This window comes from Ursus americanus, chromosome 16 (assembly GCF_024610735.1).
Source record: "Ursus americanus isolate L20-20 chromosome 16, mUrsAme1.1.p, whole genome shotgun sequence".
NCBI lineage: Eukaryota > Metazoa > Chordata > Mammalia > Carnivora > Ursidae > Ursus > Ursus americanus.
In genome coordinates, this window is record NC_142142.1 from 44,378,915 (window position 1) to 44,396,042 (window position 17,128).

General features: G+C 42.5%; 1 protein-coding gene across 2 annotated transcripts in view; it reads left to right on the forward strand.

The window, feature by feature from the left end:
- Nucleotides 1–694: 694 nt before the first annotated feature.
- The window catches only part of MSANTD2 (Myb/SANT DNA binding domain containing 2), a 31,365-nt gene continuing 14,931 nt past the window's right edge, over nucleotides 695–17,128 (forward strand). For both annotated transcript variants that reach the window (XM_045798037.2, XM_045798038.2), the window contains exon 1: nucleotides 695–1,505. In XM_045798037.2, coding sequence (XP_045653993.2) covers nucleotides 744–1,505 — 762 coding nt within the window. In that variant the 5' untranslated portion in view covers nucleotides 695–743. The remainder of the gene's footprint in view (nucleotides 1,506–17,128) is intronic.

Genomic DNA, 17,128 nt, shown 5'->3' on the forward strand with positions numbered 1-17,128 from the left:
CGCTGAGGCTTTTAAGTTAAGGATCCAAGATAAACAATTAGATTTTTGGCTTTGAAGAGTATTGAAATACCTTTCAGCTATGTATTGGATTTGGCGTGCTAGTGTTGATTAAATTGCAGCACTTTGAGGAATATTCAGGAACGGTTAATACGCTTCTTTTCAACCTCCTTACACTCCAGAGTGTGAAATACAGTAGGAAAACGACGCAACTTCCAAATTAGGAGGATGGGGAATGGTACTGGAAAGTAACTCTCCTGCCGGGCTCCAGAGTTCGTAACATATGTAAGCTACAAATTACAAACGCGATAAAGACATCTAAATTTTTTACAAACGGTCACAGCTACCCAGGCTAACTGGAAAATAGACCTTAACTGCAGTCAGAGTTGCTCTTCTTCAAATAACGCGCATAGGTTTCTTGAAAAGCCACAGCGTACCCACTCTAACCCTGGTCCACAACTGCTTTTTTAAAGCCTCCCCCAGAAATGCACTCCCTCAGCCTTGGCGCTTGCTGGATGTACCCTCCGCAGGTTTCCCCAGTCTCCGCCCTGGACGTCAGCCTCTGCAGCCCGAGGCCAGCCTGGAGGGAGGAGAGGCAGAGCGGAGGGAGAGAGGAGAGCGAGCGAGCGAAATGGTCAAGTCCTCCTTAACTCCTGGCCCCCTCGCGGGCCTCACCCCTCCTCCCGGGGGCTGAGATTGGAGAGGAAGTGGGAAGGCTCCAATCTGTTCCTCACACCAGCGCCCTCATGCCCCCACCCTTCTCCTCAGCTCGGGGCTTCGGCGCGCCTCACCCCCGCCCCTCGCCCCGGGAGAGGAGCGGACGGCGCGGTAGGGCTCGCGGAGAGAGGCCGGCAGGAGCGGACGGCAATCACTCGGCAGCAGGGGCCCGAAGCCGCCCGCCCACAGGCGAGCCAGGCCCGAGGGCAGCCCCGGAGACCGCGGCGGCCGGATGCGCGGGCGCGTCACTTCCGGGCGGTGCAGCGGCGGCCGCTTGGAAGATGGCTGCGCCCTGTGGCTCGGAGCTGCCCGCCAACTCGCCGCTAAAAATCCCGAAGATGGAGGTGCTCTCGCCGGCTTCTCCTGGTGGCCTGAGCGACGGAAATCCATCGCTGTCCGACCCTTCCACGCCTCGGGGTGCATCCCCGCTCGGGCCGGGCAGTGCGACGGGCTCGGGGGCAGCGGCGTCCGGGGGTCTCGGGCTGGGGCTGGGGGGCCGCAGCGCCGCCTCGTCCTCGGTCTCCTTCTCCCCTGGTGGCGGCGGTGGCGGGGCTGCGGCAGCCGCCGCCGCCGCCTGCCGGGGCATGTCGTGGACGCCGGCCGAGACGAACGCGCTCATCGCAGTGTGGGGCAACGAGCGGCTGGTGGAGGCGCGGTACCAGCAGCTGGAGGGAGCCGGCACGGTGTTCGGCAGCAAGGCCCCTGGGCCAGCCATGTACGAGCGCGTGTCCCGGGCCCTGGCCGAGCTGGGCTACGAGCGGACCCCGTCCCAGTGCCGGGAGCGCATCAAGGTAACCGGCCGCCCGGCCTGGGGCAGCGAACCAGAGGCAGAGAGAAGGCGGGGAAGCGGGCCTCGGGGGCGGGGGCCGGTCTGAGTGCAGGGCTCCCCTCCGGGGCCCGGTGGGCGATTCGCATCTCCTCCGCCTTTTTCTTCTCTCCCTGGGAAGGGGGCTTTTTTCCAGATGGCCGCCAGCCCGTAGGTTTCCTGAGTTTGAAGTTGGGCGTGCCTGCCGCCGCCCCTCTTTCTTGCCAATTGAGGATGTTCCTGCGCTCTGAAGTTGGTAGTTTCTCATTGTGCGCTGTGCGGCAGTCCCCGTGTCGCTGGCGCCTCTCGCCCCCACCGCCGGGGCCCCTCGCTTTGTTCCAGGCTGAGGGGCTCCCAGGCAGAGGCTTACCAGCCGGGGCGGAATTGAGGAAGGGTAGAAGAGGGGGGCCGGTGAGCCCCCAGTTTAGGAATTTTCAAATGAGTGGCAGTGCAGAGCCATGCAAAAAGCGCCTTTGGACGACTGGCCTTTGTGTCAGTCGCCTTGCTTCTAACTTGAGCTTCGAAGGACGAGTGAGACTTGAGATGTTTGGAGAATTGGAAAGGCTTGATTGCAGTCAGATAGTGTATTGTTATTGTGGAGTTAGGGGCACAATTAAAGTTAGCCTGGCTAAGAGTTGGTCTGGAATTTGTGGAGTGTCGTTGCCTCCAGAATTAGATTGGCTTGAGGCCCTGCTATGTTTCTGACTAAGCTCCTTCATGAAAGCCAGTTTTTCCCTGCTTTAGTTATTGTGCCGGATGTGGTGACAAGTAAAGCTCTCAGTGTGCATCTGGCTATCTTTGTGTATCTGAATGTTTAACTACAGAGGCTTAATTTGGGCTAGGAATTTTTATCACCAGCCAGGTTATCTTTTTGCTGTGTCTACTGACTTTTAATCTAGGCTTTCCGATTTGTATTACTGGCAGCTAAGGAGTTGTTTTTTTAGGTAAGCTAGCTCCCTCATCGTAGTGTTAGGATTCTTTCTCCCAGTTTTCAACGAACTACTTCTTGTTAAAAGTCATAGTTATATGTGTATTTCTTTTCTGATAGGGATGACACTTTCTCCAGAGCTCTTTGGGGGTAAAAATCCAGTGAGAACAATCGCAGTCACACTAAAGTCGGAGATTGTGCCAAAGGTGGGAAGATCTTGGCTCAAGTAATGTTCATCCTCGGGCAATATTGCTTAGAAAATTTGGGTCAGAAACTGAGATATTTCAAACTTATTAACTATTGTTCAAGGAATTTGGCACCCGTTTCTCAATTACAAAATTGAATTGGTATACTCGGTAACATGTACCTTTAGGTCTTCTTATGCCCCCTCTTCCCATCCCCCCCCATTAACAAGGTGTCATTAAAATAATAGTTTATGGACTGGACTAAAGTAATACCTAATAGTAGCCACTGTTTCCTGAATCTCATTCATTTTTCTATTAAAGAATAGAGTTATAAATTCAATTTCAAGGCCATCAAGGTTAAATTTCTGGGAGAGTTTTTGCACTGTGCTGGTTAGCATCCACCCATCAACTTTTCTTGACTATAGAAGTGTACTTAGGCATTTGTAACTGTTTTAGCTTGATCGATTTTTGTCCATAGAAATTTCCCAATCAAACGGAAAAAGTGTTGTGCTGTCAAAACCTCACTGAATATAAATCTCTCCATAAAACTGTTTCTGAAATAACCAGGAAATACCTAGTTGGGTTGCATCTTTGTCCAGTTATGAGACGTATAACCTAAAGCAAGGAAAGGAGATTGAGCTTCTCTGAAGAATTTTTTTTTTTTAAATGAGTCTTTTTTTTTTTTAAAGATTTTATTTATTTATTCGACAGAGATAGAGACAGCCAGCGAGAGAGGGAACACAAGCAGGGGGAGTGGGAGAGGAAGAAGCAGGCTCATAGCGGAAGAGCCCGATGTGGGACTCGATACCGGATCGCCGGGATCACGCCCTGAGCCGAAGGCAGATGCTTAACCGCTGTGCCACCCAGGCGCCCCTTCTCTGAAGAATTATTAAAAGAGGATCAGTTTACCTGTTTTCAAACAGATAAGACCAAATTGACCTCAAGCTCTTAGAATATTTTGAGAATATTTTGATGCGGATTCTCAGATCAACAGTTGCAGTTGACAAGGAGGACAGATAACTGTGTGTGTGTGTGTGTGTGTTTTCTCTACTTGTTAAGTGATTTCAACCAAGGAATCATATTTCTTCATTAAGAATGTTAGTCTTTCCTGCCAGAATTATAAGCTCCATAAGACAAGTTCTGGTTTCTCTTTTTCACTACTGTATCTCCAGTGCCTAGCACATAGTAGACACTGGATACGTATTTATTAAATTTACCTAATAAAGTCTAGGAGGAGAATTTTGGAATGTATAGAAATCTAGATCAGTGTTACTCAAACTTTAATCCAAAGACGTAGACTTGGAAACCCCGTTTGAAAAATTTTGCATTGAAAACCAAGCTCTGTCCCTCCAGAAGACTCAGTATGAGTGTATTCTTAAGCATAGAAGCAAATGTTGTCACTGAAATCATAGCCTTACACAGTTATGAGGTAGATGTCCAAGTAATCCAGAAGATGTTTATGAAAAGAAAAACACAGCCTTAAAAATATCGTCAGAGAATCTCAAATCCCTGAAAACAGATCTTCAGATCCCAGTTTCAGAAATGCCTATTTAGAATGCGTAATTCAGAAGTCTCTTCTTTCACTTTGTCTTCATGAGAACTGCAAAAAGAAATTCAACCATCTTTTTTGCTTTAGATTTTATAAAATAGAAAAGAAGTAGCGCAGGAAGATACGGACCATGAGGAACTTCTTAAATAGACTAATGGGCTCACTTAAATGTGAACTCATGTCAGAGGCTTACAGGGAAGGGACCTCGTGTGTCAATTAAATTTCTGGCTGAATATATTTGGAATGTTTATTAAAACTCAATTATGAAAACTCCATAAATAATTTCTCCTAAGTTTGAAAGGAAGGAAGAGATGTACAGTAACTCCAATTTTTCCATGAAACTTTCCTTTAATCCTAGTTTCAGCATGTTGATGTAGCAGCCTTCCATCTCATCCCAAGAAGGCAGCAGAAAGCTGAGTGCTACCCCAGCCTCTTCCCTGGCCATCTTCCTGAATAAACTGAAAGCACATCGCTTCCCTTTTCTGGACTGTTTGAGATTTCTTATCTATTAAAATTGTAAATTTTGAAATTAATAACTCTTAGATTTTGCTACCCGAGTACTATTTTTGGATACTATCCAAGTGAATATGTGTATTTCTAAATGCACAGGATTTTAGCCTGAAGTCACATAGCAACATTTGTTTACTGCTGTAAAGGGTTTCATTTTGAAGTCTGACATGTCCTGTTATTGGTATTTGTTCAGTCGTTTGGATGAAATGGATGTGTTTGAGACTGCCTCACTCCACAGATTGTTTGGTTCTGAAGTTTTGTTGCTTTTTTTTGTTTGTTTGCCAGAACAAAATTTGTCCACTAACAATTCCAGCCTGATTTTGGAGTCAGATAGATACATATTAAGGTGGTTTTCCGTCAGGTCATTGGATGCTTTTTCTCTTCTTCTAAAGGAGTCCTTTTCTCCCTATCTCCATCCACCAGATACTTAAATGCTTACTATGTGCAGGGCTGTATGCTAGATGTTAGGATAAATAGAATTGTCCAAGCACTTAGAGCGCAGCCGAAGTCCGTATACACACATCAAAGAGTTAAAAAGCCCTACAACCACAAGGGATGGTATGTGATGCAGTATTTGATTAAGTGTCATATGGCTAAAGCAGACAATAAATGTGATGACTTCAAAGGAGGGAGAGATCTCATCACAGTCCATACTGTAGTAGTTGAAAGATCTATCTAGACTTGGCATTCACGAAAGCATTCACTTCTGAGCCAGATGCTGTATTCACACTTCAGTCAGTTAATCTGATGCACTGCAAAACTCATTCTCAAGTCCCATATTTTTGGGTGTTCTCCAAAAAATTTGCCTCTTGAGAGTTGGCTTTATGTCTTTGAAACAGATGTGTACTTCTAGCTCTGCCTCGAGATGAAATGCAAGGTGATTGTATGACCTAAAAAGCTTGTCTTTGCTGGATCAGTACGGGTTTCTCATCAGACAAATTTAAAAGTGGTCGGGAGTCTTCTGCCTAGCAAACAAAATGATCAATTTTTTAGGGATATTTATTAGAGTTATTCATCAGTAATTGTCATAATCTTTAGAACAAGTTTCGTACTTTAACAGACAAAATGACATACAGTACATTTGGTCTTTCATTTTAGCTCTCAAGCCTTGTCATGGTTTGCGAGAACCAATCGGGTTAAGATGACACGGAGCCAGAAGGTATCTTTGTCTCTGTTTAAGCATTTTCATAGACTCCACCCATGTCTGAGGACTTTCCTCTGGTGTTTGCAGCCAAGACAGCCCCTCCATACTATCATTGAAAGATTTCCAAGAAATACGGTATACCACTCAAATAGTTTGTAAGAAGGATTTAGTCAGATTTGTTTGCTTCCATTTTTGACATATTCCTTTTCTGTTGTTCCCATGCCACTGTTGCCCAGAAGCTTGTGTGTTCCAGAATGCTTGTCTGCTTGTGAATCTGATACAGGCTTGATGTGTATGTATCTTAAGAGAATAGACCTTCTTAGACTACCTATAGTTTTTTCAGTTTAGGAGGTAAGGATCTAAGAAGCATATGTTAAAACTTTGGATGAATAGGCTTCCAAGTTTATTTCTTGGCATTTTGGGAAATCTAGTGAAGAGTGGAGTGAAATTATTATGGATCCTTCATTAAGAGGATATGTAAAAGGAAAAAAGAATTTAGAAAGCACATAGTACAAACAGTGCTGTTTCATAAAACTTTCTGTGATGATGGAAATGTTCTATATCTAACGCAGTTCAGCGTGATAGCCACCAGTCACTGTGGCTCTTGAGACATTGGAATGTGGTTAGTGTGCCTGAGGAAATGAATTTTAAATTATGTTTTGTTTTAATTAATTTTTTAAAAAGATTTTATTTATTTTAGAGATAGAGTGAGCGGGGGAGGAACAGAGGGAGAGGGACAAGCAGGCTTCATGCTGAGCGCAGAGCTTGACATGGGGCTCGATCTCATGACCCTGAGATCATGAGCTGAGCCGAAATCAAGAGTTGGATGCTTAACTGACTCAGGCACTCAGGCACCCCTTATATTATTTAAATGTGAAATTATAAATGCCACTTGTGGTTAGTCAAGTCAATATGGGCTACCATATTGAACAGCGTAGGTAAAAAGTGTTATTTGGAGTACTAAAGAAGTCTGTTTTATGAAACTGTTCTCTCAGCTACATACTCAAACTTTTAGGAGAAGCTCAAAGTTCTTTTTTCTTGCCCTCCTTGTCGCTTTACTTCTGAATAGGAGGAACCTTAATGGAAGTCAAGAAAAATGGTCCACCGTACTAGGGAGGAAGAACTTTTAGTGCCAGGAATAAAGTGTTATATAACCTCAGTTGGGTGGAGCAAAGAGTGTCCTATTCTTGGTTCTCTAGGACGATGCCATCTGAAAGAACTTTCTGTGACGTGAGTGTCTTATTGTCTTCACTGTCCATCAGTCCCTGTGCAGTAGCCACTAGCCACAGCTGGTTACTGAACGCTTGAAATGTGGCTAGTGTGACTGTGTGAAACTAAAGTTTTAATTTTATTTAATTTTAACTAATTTAAATAGTCATATGTATGTAGCCACTGGCTATTGTATTGGCCAGAACAGTTTTGGAATAATGGTATTTAAACTTGTTTGTTTATGGACTCCCAAAAGAGTTTTTGTACTCTCTTGAATATTTTAAAGCTGACATTAAAATTTTTTCATTCTATATGAAAGTTTATAGAAAGTTAATAGGCTATAGGAAATAGTAAATCTAGTATGAGATAACTAAGATGTGGACTGGCTATACATTTACTCAGTAATGTACTCTTAATCAGAAAAATCCACACAAAATTCCTATCTGTAGATTTTATCCAATGCATCTTGAAAATGTTAATGATCAGACAGTATTCCACATACATTTAAAAGAAACAATACCACTAGCCTATTTTGCTTTGGTTATTTTTTTTTTTTTTTAAGATATTTTATTTTATTTATTCGACAGAGAGAGACAGCCAGTGAGAGAGGGAACACAGCAGGGGGAGTGGGAGAGGAAGAAGCAGGCTCATAGCGGAGGAGCCTGATGTGGGGCTCGATCCCATAACGCCAGGATCACGCCCTGAGCCGACGGCAGACGCTTAACCGCTGTGCCACCCAGGCGCCCCTGCTTTGGTTATTTTAAATTAAGGGGCCAAGCTTTACACCTAAGAAATATGGACCAGACTGGGAATGCCAGGAATCCCTAAGGTTTTAAGGTACCTTGATTAATCATTAAAGAAGAAGTAGGGATACCCCAGTGGGAGGCCCCTGCTTTAGAACTCTGAGCATCTTTCTGATATCTTTCTTGTCAGATCTAGTGGGACTGCGCCCTTGGATTCCATTGCCATTAGGAAACGGGAGAAACATGTGGAGCCTAACTCTTGGCTAAAGTGCAGGAATCTGTGGGAAGATTTGGAGATCTTGTCCATTGCCTTTCATCAGGCTCAAGGACAGACTGATCACAGGGTTTCTCCAAATACTAAAGTCCGAAATAGACACTTGATTTTTTTTTTATTATTCACCCACAAATATTTGAGTACCTTGCATGGTAGGCCCTAGAAATGCAGCAGGGTGCCATCTACCATCAGTGTCCCCCTTCCAGTGAAGGAGTCAGGCTGCTAAAGCACCAGTGGTGGTATTGTAAGGTCTGCGTAGCGTGTTGACGTTACGTTCACGGTGCTTCGGGCGCACACGGGAAAGGCGTGTCATCATAGACTTTCGAGATCTTGAAGGTAAAGTGAGACCAGACTGAGCAGAAGAAAGAAGTGTGATGAGCAGTTGGGGTAAAAGGCCAGAAACAGCAGAACCTAGAATAGTCCAAACTGCGAATACAGTAAAATATATTTCGTTTAAAGAATCCTAAACTGGAAACATCTAAACGCTGTAGTTGTTCCAAAAACATTATAAGTGATAAGTTGTTGAAAAAGTCATGCCTTTCAGGTGCCTCGTCAGCGCAGTAGGTAGCGTGCCAGTCTCATAAAAAGTCGTGCCTTTCAAGTGAAGAACAGTTTGCCATAGTACATGGCGTTTGGTGAAGGTAGGACTTACAGTCTAGGACTGACTAGTTGGTGGCGTCCTGAAGAACCAAGAAAAGGGTGGAGCAGGTAGTTTTGGAATAATAGGAGAGTGGGCATACCAAGTCTAGACAGTTTTATGTTTTGATAAATAATCTTTTTATAGTGTTGGATTGTAGCTGTGCAAATATCTATTATATATCTCATTCTTATGTCCTGGAAAGAAAAACCAAAGCAGTGCTTCTTTTGAACATACAATAAGAAGGCATATATTTTACCCTGTGACCTAATACTCCCATGATATATATGTGTAACTGAAACACTTTCACAAAGTTATAATGATTACAGCTAAGACTTACGTAACATTTGCCACGTGCCAGGCACTGTTGTAAGTGTTCCACAGATGTTCATTTATTTAATCCACAAAACGACACTCTCCTTAACTATGTGCAGTGCACTCTGGTATGTTCTATGTGAGTGCACGTAACCTAGCTGCAAAACCACTAGGCCATATGTCCTCTTGAGTATCATAAGTATCCGGTGTCTGAAAGCACCCAACACATTGCCTATCTGGTAGGCTCTCTTTCTTCAGTTCCCTCCCTACTCCCCCCTCCTCCTCCACCACCACCAACTCCACCCCAGTACTTTGCAGCCTTGGCTCCCCTTTTCACCCCAGTCCCTCTGGTGCCTCTCATCTTTTTCTCCCCCAGCCACAGTCTCAAGTTCCCTCACCTAAAACTGGTGCAAAGAAAACCTGCGAGGATGGGGGTGCCCACTCCCACTGGTACTGGGCAGCTGGCTTACTCCTTGGGGACTGGCAGCTCAGGGTCACGTTGGTCCCCACACGGGGCACGCCCAGGAGATGGCAGGATGGAGAAGCTGGAGGAACTGGAGCAGGGAGGCAGGTGAAAAATTCAACCCCAAGGAACCAACAGATCCCTCCCACCCATGCCCAAACACACTCTCCCCACCCCCCCTCTGCCACTCTGTTTGCCCCCCTCCAAGGTGTACACTCAGCACTGGGAAGAGAGACCTGCCTGGCCTCCCACGGGGCTGGGGAAGGCATGGCCAAGTGTGCGCTTCTCACGTACCCAGCACACTGAGTTCTAAAGTTTTGCTGCTGTGGCTCCTTTTGATGCCTTGGTGGTCTTGCACATTCACAGAGCAGCGGTAGGAGCCAGAGTCTTTCTCCTGGAGGTCCTGCAGCCGCAGTGACACATTCTGGGAAGGCATGGAGTAGACCAGGGATACCCCACTTTTGCTTGACGTGGTCCCACTGATGTATGCCAACACCTGGTGTGGGACACAACGCCTCCCCGTTATTACATGTGTTCCCTGTGCCCTCAGGCTCAGCTAATCCCCCTCCCCCAAAGTGGCAGTCTTCAAGTGCTCCTCCCCTGTACTCACCCCTCTAACCTGTCCCAGCTCCCCATTCACCCTGTCTCCCTAGCCTCCCTCTCACTGCCCCTGGGTCCTCTTCCCCACAACCGTTCTTGATCCTCTGTGTTTTGTCTCTTCATCTCCCACTTGGGTGTTTGGAAAGATGGTCACAACCTCCTAAAATTATTTCCCAACCCAGCCCACTCATGGGCCATAACCCGCAGTTAGATAAAAGAAGATTAGAAGATATTGAGGTGAGATCAAGGTATTTGCAGTCATTGCACTCTTTTAGATTTAAGGTATCAGAACTTCAGGAACATCATAATTTGGAACGGGTCACGTCCCAGATATTCTGGTGAAGTGTTTTATACTCTTTAGTTCTACATAGCTGGAACCTAGGGTTGGTGGGAAGAGGGTGGAAGGAGGTGGGAAGTGGTAAAAAATGAGACTGGAGACATACACGAGGTGAGGTGATATACTAAGGAGTTTCAGCTTTACCCTAATCATCAAAGAGCTGTGAGCTGGGGAGTGGCCATGGTTGTTAGTCTTGAGTTCCAGGACTGGCTGTGATGTGGAGAATGAGTTGGAAAGGGTGAGACTGGAAGTATAGAGCTCATTCCGAGGCTTCTTGCAGTAAGCTAGACAGAAGTGCACCAAAACAGTGGTTATGGAAACAGGGAAGACAGTAGATTTCAGATACACCCAACTCAGCGGGGCTGTTTGGGGAATCTGAAAATTCTAATCTCTAGGATTTGATAGCTATTAATCCGTCACCCAACTTCTACCAGTTTACACAGGATTCTTTATTGTAGTCCTTGGAGATCACCACAGTGCTTCATAACCTAAGTTTTTAGAGTTCGTTCTAGAACCCGATGAGATCCAACTAAAACACCATTTTAGCACAGCCGTATGTTACCTCTAGGATATATCTAGACTGTTTCGGGTTCTGATCTCCCAGAGCTTCAGAAGTGATGATTCCGCCTTCTCCCCCGCCCTTCTCTTTTTTCTAACATTACCAGAGGGCAAGAACTAAAAGTCACATCTCCAGTTTCAGATGTTAATTGTCATACGGGCCCTCTGAAGTGTGCTGCTATCAGGTAGCATAGCAGTTTTTTTTTCCCTTTTCAGAGGTTCTGTCTATGAAATGTTTAAAAAAGGTTTAAAAATGGGAGGAAAAATGTCTTGAGTTTCAAAAACAAAGACCAGTACCACAAAGCTTTAGATTTTAAACGATTGTTAGGATTGCTGTGAAGATTAGGTACTCTTTAATCTTATTTCTGGCGTGGGGTTCATGCAGTGTGGTGGTCGGCCTGCTGTTGACCATTGCAAAAGCTTCATTCAGTGTTCGCGTGAATGCTTAACGATGCATATGTTACAAATTATCTGGAGTTTGTAATCTATGCGGAGTCTTCCCCCTACTGTTCTAAATCACTGGAAAATGCGTATTGGAAAAAGGCATGTATTTAAATCTGTTTTAATTCTTACCTTTTGTAGCTTGAGAGAGTCCTTGAGAGCCAATGGAAATACTTTTTTTTTTCTTGGCACTAATCAAGTGAGTGTTATCTTGTCACTTAGTGGGATGTATTGTTATTCCTTAGTAAAGTACAAACTTGTGTTTATTCTCAGACATTTTAGGAATAACAGCCATTATTTTATTTTATATATGTGTTCTTGGCTGTATCATAAATTACATATTTTGAACTATCAAGTAATACTTCATTCAATATAAATTGATACAATAGAATGGAAGTTATTTACTTAGGTATGTTTTCTAGTTGCATTTTCTCAGCCTGTATACGACTATTTTGTTGTAATAGCCTGAATTTTTGAAACTCACAATATTGTTTCTCTAATATCTACCTTCAGATTTCTTCATTTATTCAAATAAGTCAATTATGTTTGTAATTGATATTAATAAAACCAGAATAAAGTTCGTATCTATCAAAAACTGCTTTTATTATTATTATTTTAAATTTACAGATACTTTCTCTAAATGGAAGGAGCTGCTTTATGATTTAGAAAGAAGAGTGTGATAGGTCAAAAAGAGCCTCAACCTTATATTTGATTTCTCCATTGCCATATAAAATCTTAAGGAATTTTAATTTATTCATTCATTCATTCATTCATTCATTCATTCATTCGTTTAGCAAAAAATCTACTGAGCTGCTTCTGCATGCCAGCCGTTGATTTAGGTGCTGGAAATATATCCGTGAACAAAATCGAAGAAAACCCCCTGCCTTCAAAGAGTCTTACATTCTGGTAGAAGCCAATAGGATTTTTAAAAATATGCAATTTAAAACAATTAGCACAATAGAAAGAAGGCTACTCAAATATGATGTTACTAGATATCAGCCTTGTTGACCTTATAATGTTTGAGCTCTTTCTTTTTTTTTCTTTTTTTTTTTTAAGTAGGCTCCATGCCCAAGCATGGGGCTTGAACTCATGAGATCTAAAGTCGCATGCTCTGCCCACTGAGCCAGCCAGGTGTCTTGGAATGTTTGAGCTCTTATCTTTCATTGTATGTTAGTCATAGAGTTTCAGTTTGCCTTTTCTTTATTAAGAATGAGTTACATGATTTTATATTAGACCTTTTTATTGTGATATGTCCAGTTGTCACTGAGATTTGCCCCATGAAGCAGCAAAGTGCAACATTGTTCATATTCAATCAGTTATTAGATAATGAGCACCTCTATTCAGTCTTCTCCATAACCAGGTAATGTCCCTTCTCTCTTTTGCAAATTAGGAGACATGGTTAATTGGGTTTTGAGGGATCAGAGTTACGCCTGTTTTTGAACAGTATAAAAGAATATTTTTCCTTTATATAAGTAATATAACCACATTACAAAATTAAGAAGAAAAACCCGTGGAGATACTTTAACTTCATGGTAGCATAATTACATATCTATGAAATGTTATTTTTCAAAAGGTGGTGAATCTCATTTTTTAAAAAAGATTTATTTCTTTGAGAGACAGTCAGGGAAGGGGCAGAGGGAGAGCCCGAAGCAGGGCTCTATCTCATGAGCCATGATATCAGGACCTGAGCCAAATCCAAGAGTCCAGTGCTTAGCTGACTGAGCCACCCAGGTGCTCCATGATTTTAATTCCAGTAAATTTTCACGCACCAAAAAAAGAATGAGAGATCCACATGCTTTTTGTTCCATTGAACTCCAAGGAAATATTTGGGTCATTCATACTTACCATTTGATTCATGCTGTTCTGTCTGCCCACTGCTTCTCGTAAGCAGGTTGCCCAATGAGTAAGGCCTATTCCTGTAGTTAGTTAGGATTCCTTTTCTCCCCTTTTCTTTGTATGTCAGTATTAGTCACCATATTCTTGCCAAGACTACAGACCTTTGAAAATAGTAAAATGACTGGCTTTTATAGATAATGGGGAAAGAGGAGCAAAAAGTTAAAGAAGCCATGCTAGTACAGCCAGGTGTTTCTGCAACTTGAAGAATCTAGAGCATGTTTATGCAACAATGTTACATAGTATGTAACAAACCTAAATCTAGGTATAACACAGATCTCACATGTTATCAAACAAAAATAATTTTAAAATACTTCTACATACCAATAAAACTAAAAATCAGAAAATCAAGCTGGTGTTCCTTTAACATTGGATGATGTGGCTTAGCTGAAACTTACTTGCTTTCCAGAAGAGATTCTGATACTGACTGCTACAGTTTGTTATTCTTACCGTGTGCTTTGTGATAAAACTTCAGGGCTGTCTTTTTCTACTTGAACTAACCTTTATTTATAAGTCTTTTTCTACTTGAACTAACCTTTATTTATAAGTAGTCTCCACGTGGTGTGACTATCATTTTTGTTGTTATAATGGCTAACACTTATTGCGTACAAGCTATTAGGCAGACACTGTTTTAAGTGCTCTGTTTGTATTTTTTCACTGAACACTCCCAACAAATCAATGATGGAGGTACTGTTATTAGCCCCACCTAACAGGTGGAGAAATTGAGGCACAGTGAGATTAATTCACCTAATGTCCCAAAGCTAGCAGGTGGTGAAGTTAGACTGAGCAGTCTGTCTCCATGCTCTTAACCACTTGTTTATATTGACCCCTTTATGAATCATCAGCCCACCTTTTTAAAATGTTGACAATTGCAGTAAGTTTTTGGCAACAGCATGATCATGAACAATCTAATGCAATAGCAAAGACACATAGCAACACAGATGGATGTCATTATGCTCATGTTACTTTACATAGAAGGAGAACGCAAGTTTTAAAAATTCTTGCAAATAATTCATGGTGTTCTAAGATTGTAAGCACAGTGGAAAACATTTGATTTGGAAGTCCCAAGGAAAGGTGTTGAAACATAAGGCTTTAGTTGTCAAAGACTCGGTTCACTCGAATCTTCATATAAATGATGGTATTTATTGAACTACCAAATCCTCTTAAAGGAAGTAAGTTTGAACTGCAGAAGGATTTTACAAAGTAGAATTACTTTTTGGTAGTAAAAGCAGGTAAGGATATGGTTTACCAGAAGGAGGCCATGGAGTGTCCATTACCTAAGCCTGCCATCATTCACCTAATGTGTGTATGGTTTAGGTAGTCTTCTTAGAGGTGATGAGGATGAGCTGGGCTGTTTGTAATCTATAATGTAAATGTGCCAAAGGAAATAGATATGCATATGAAGAAAGCTAAAAATAGAATTAGAAAATAAGAAATCGGAGCGTGCAGGGAGTAACCCAGGTAAATACGGTTACTTCCGCTAAATATTAAAATGAGCTCTTTATAAACTTCCTGGCAACTATGGCAAAAAGGTAAATTCAGTGACTTTCTATACTTTTCAATGTCCCCTGAAGAGAGGAATACCAGGTCCTAGTTTTGAAACCTAAATTTACGGGAGAGAGGCTCTGAGAGTGACCTTGGATAAGCTCTTACCTTTCCCTTAGTTCTCTATTCAGTTAAATAGGAATGTATCACATATCTTCCATATACATGTGATACACTCCCCAGACCCTTCCTCCAGGAGTGAGACACTAGTCAGTGTCCTTGCCCCCACCCCCCAGCTGCTTGGAGCACTGATCGGTCATGGCTTCCAGGTGAATGAATTCCTGGAAGGAAGTTCCCTTTGCCCAAGGGAGCTGTCTCTCCGGAGGTTAGACTCCCTCTCCAGGGTCAGCCTGCATCCAGCGGCTGGCTAGTACTGAAATACCAAGGTACAGCCTCCTTGCCCCAGTTCAGGACAACTCTGAAGGTTCATCCCAGTTCCCACACCTCGCTGTAGGTTAGCTGAGGCCTCTGTTGCAACTTCCTTGTCTGCCCAGCCCTGTTCCAGTCAGTCTCTCCAAGGTGTTCTCAAGAGCCCTCCTCAGTAAGCCCGCTGCACTGAGTCCTCAGGCTCTTTCCTGGGACCCTCTCTTTTAGCATTCAAGTAAACATTAGGAATAATAAATATAATCTGCTTAGCCCAAATCTCAGCATACAGTAGGCGCTGAGAAGAATGGTAGTTATGGTTTTTACCTTCATTGCACGGGACATTGAGCCACATATGGAAAATGTTTGATTTTTTGTAGACTACGTTTTTCATATGGCTCTTGCTTTTAGCAACCATCATAAAGGTAAGAGTAAAATATAAAAATGCTACCAAATGAGCTATAAAAAGTGTTATGATTGCCTGAATTTCTTTCTAACAACTTCCTAAATAAGTTCAGGTTGCCCAAGGACAAATACATAAACTTAAAACATGCTTATTTTCAGGTTTTTCATAGAAAAGGTATTTGTCAGCATATAAAGATGTGTTCTTTCATGCATTTATGATCTGTAGTTTACACCATGGAAATGCAAAAAAAACCCCCACTTTTTGAAGTACAGTTGACCCTTGAACGATATGGGGGTTGGGGACACCAACCCCCTTGCAGTCAAAAGTCTGGGTATAACTTTTGACTCCCCAAAAACTTAACTGTTAATAACCTGCTGTTGACCAGAAGACTCGCTGATAATATGAGCAGTCGATTGACATATTTTGTATGTTATATGTTTTATGTACTGTATTACAATAAAATAAGCCAGAGAAAAAATATTTAGACAATCATAAGAAAGAGAAAATACATTTACAGTAATGTATTTATTAAAAAAAATTCACGTGTAAGTGGACCCTTGTAGTTCAAATCCGTGTTGCTCAAGGGTCTACTTTAATTCAGTATTTATCCTTTATAAAACAATTGTCTGAATCATGTCCCAGATTCAGTCAAGACTAATGCTTGTACCCAGATACCTTGATGGAGGATTTCTAATAACCTTACTCTTTAGATGATTTTTGCCTAGATGTCACAACCAAATATGCAAAATTGACTAAGGGAAAGAATTTGTATTATAGATTATCTTTGCATAGTATATGGTAGTTTTTAGTAAAAAAATAACTACAAAACTTTCATGGTTCACATTTAAAGGAATAAGGTGGCCCACTGTTTTGGGGGGAAGGAACTGCTCTGCACCCTTTTCCTTTTAAACACTGGTCTCATTGCTAGTAGAAAGTACCCTGTGTTTGGGAAGCAGTACAACGTTGTAGTGGTAAAGCTGTGTGAGGTCTTTTTGTAACGTGTGTGTACATGTATGTGTCTGCGAGTGTAGTTCTTAATTATGGACCAATTAGCACGCATTGCAGGATGTTTGTGTGGGAGGCCTTTATGGATGAATGATTCTCCCCTGCCATCTAGAAATATTTTCGATCACACTCTTGAATATGTTTTTTTTTAGTTCTCACATATTAATAAAAGTTAACATTTAAAAGATCATCTGAATAGCACTTTGAAGTAGTTCCCCAGGGTGTGCAGTACTGAGGAAAAGATCGAACAGAGATGCTGATACAGCAACTTCAGAAGTGATGGAGGAGGTCAGGGGAAAATAGCCTACTCCAGGTTAATTCTTAACCAAACAACTATTTTTTTCCCCTCCCATTTAGATGGGGAGGAAGTTCTAGACAAATAGTAGTCTGTGACTGTCTTTGATGCCTGTGACTGTCTATTGCTGCTTGTGTCTGAAATAGTTGAGTAGTTCAGTAAGCCCTAATTTTTTGACCTGTCTTGTTCTCAATAGAGAAGCACTTGAG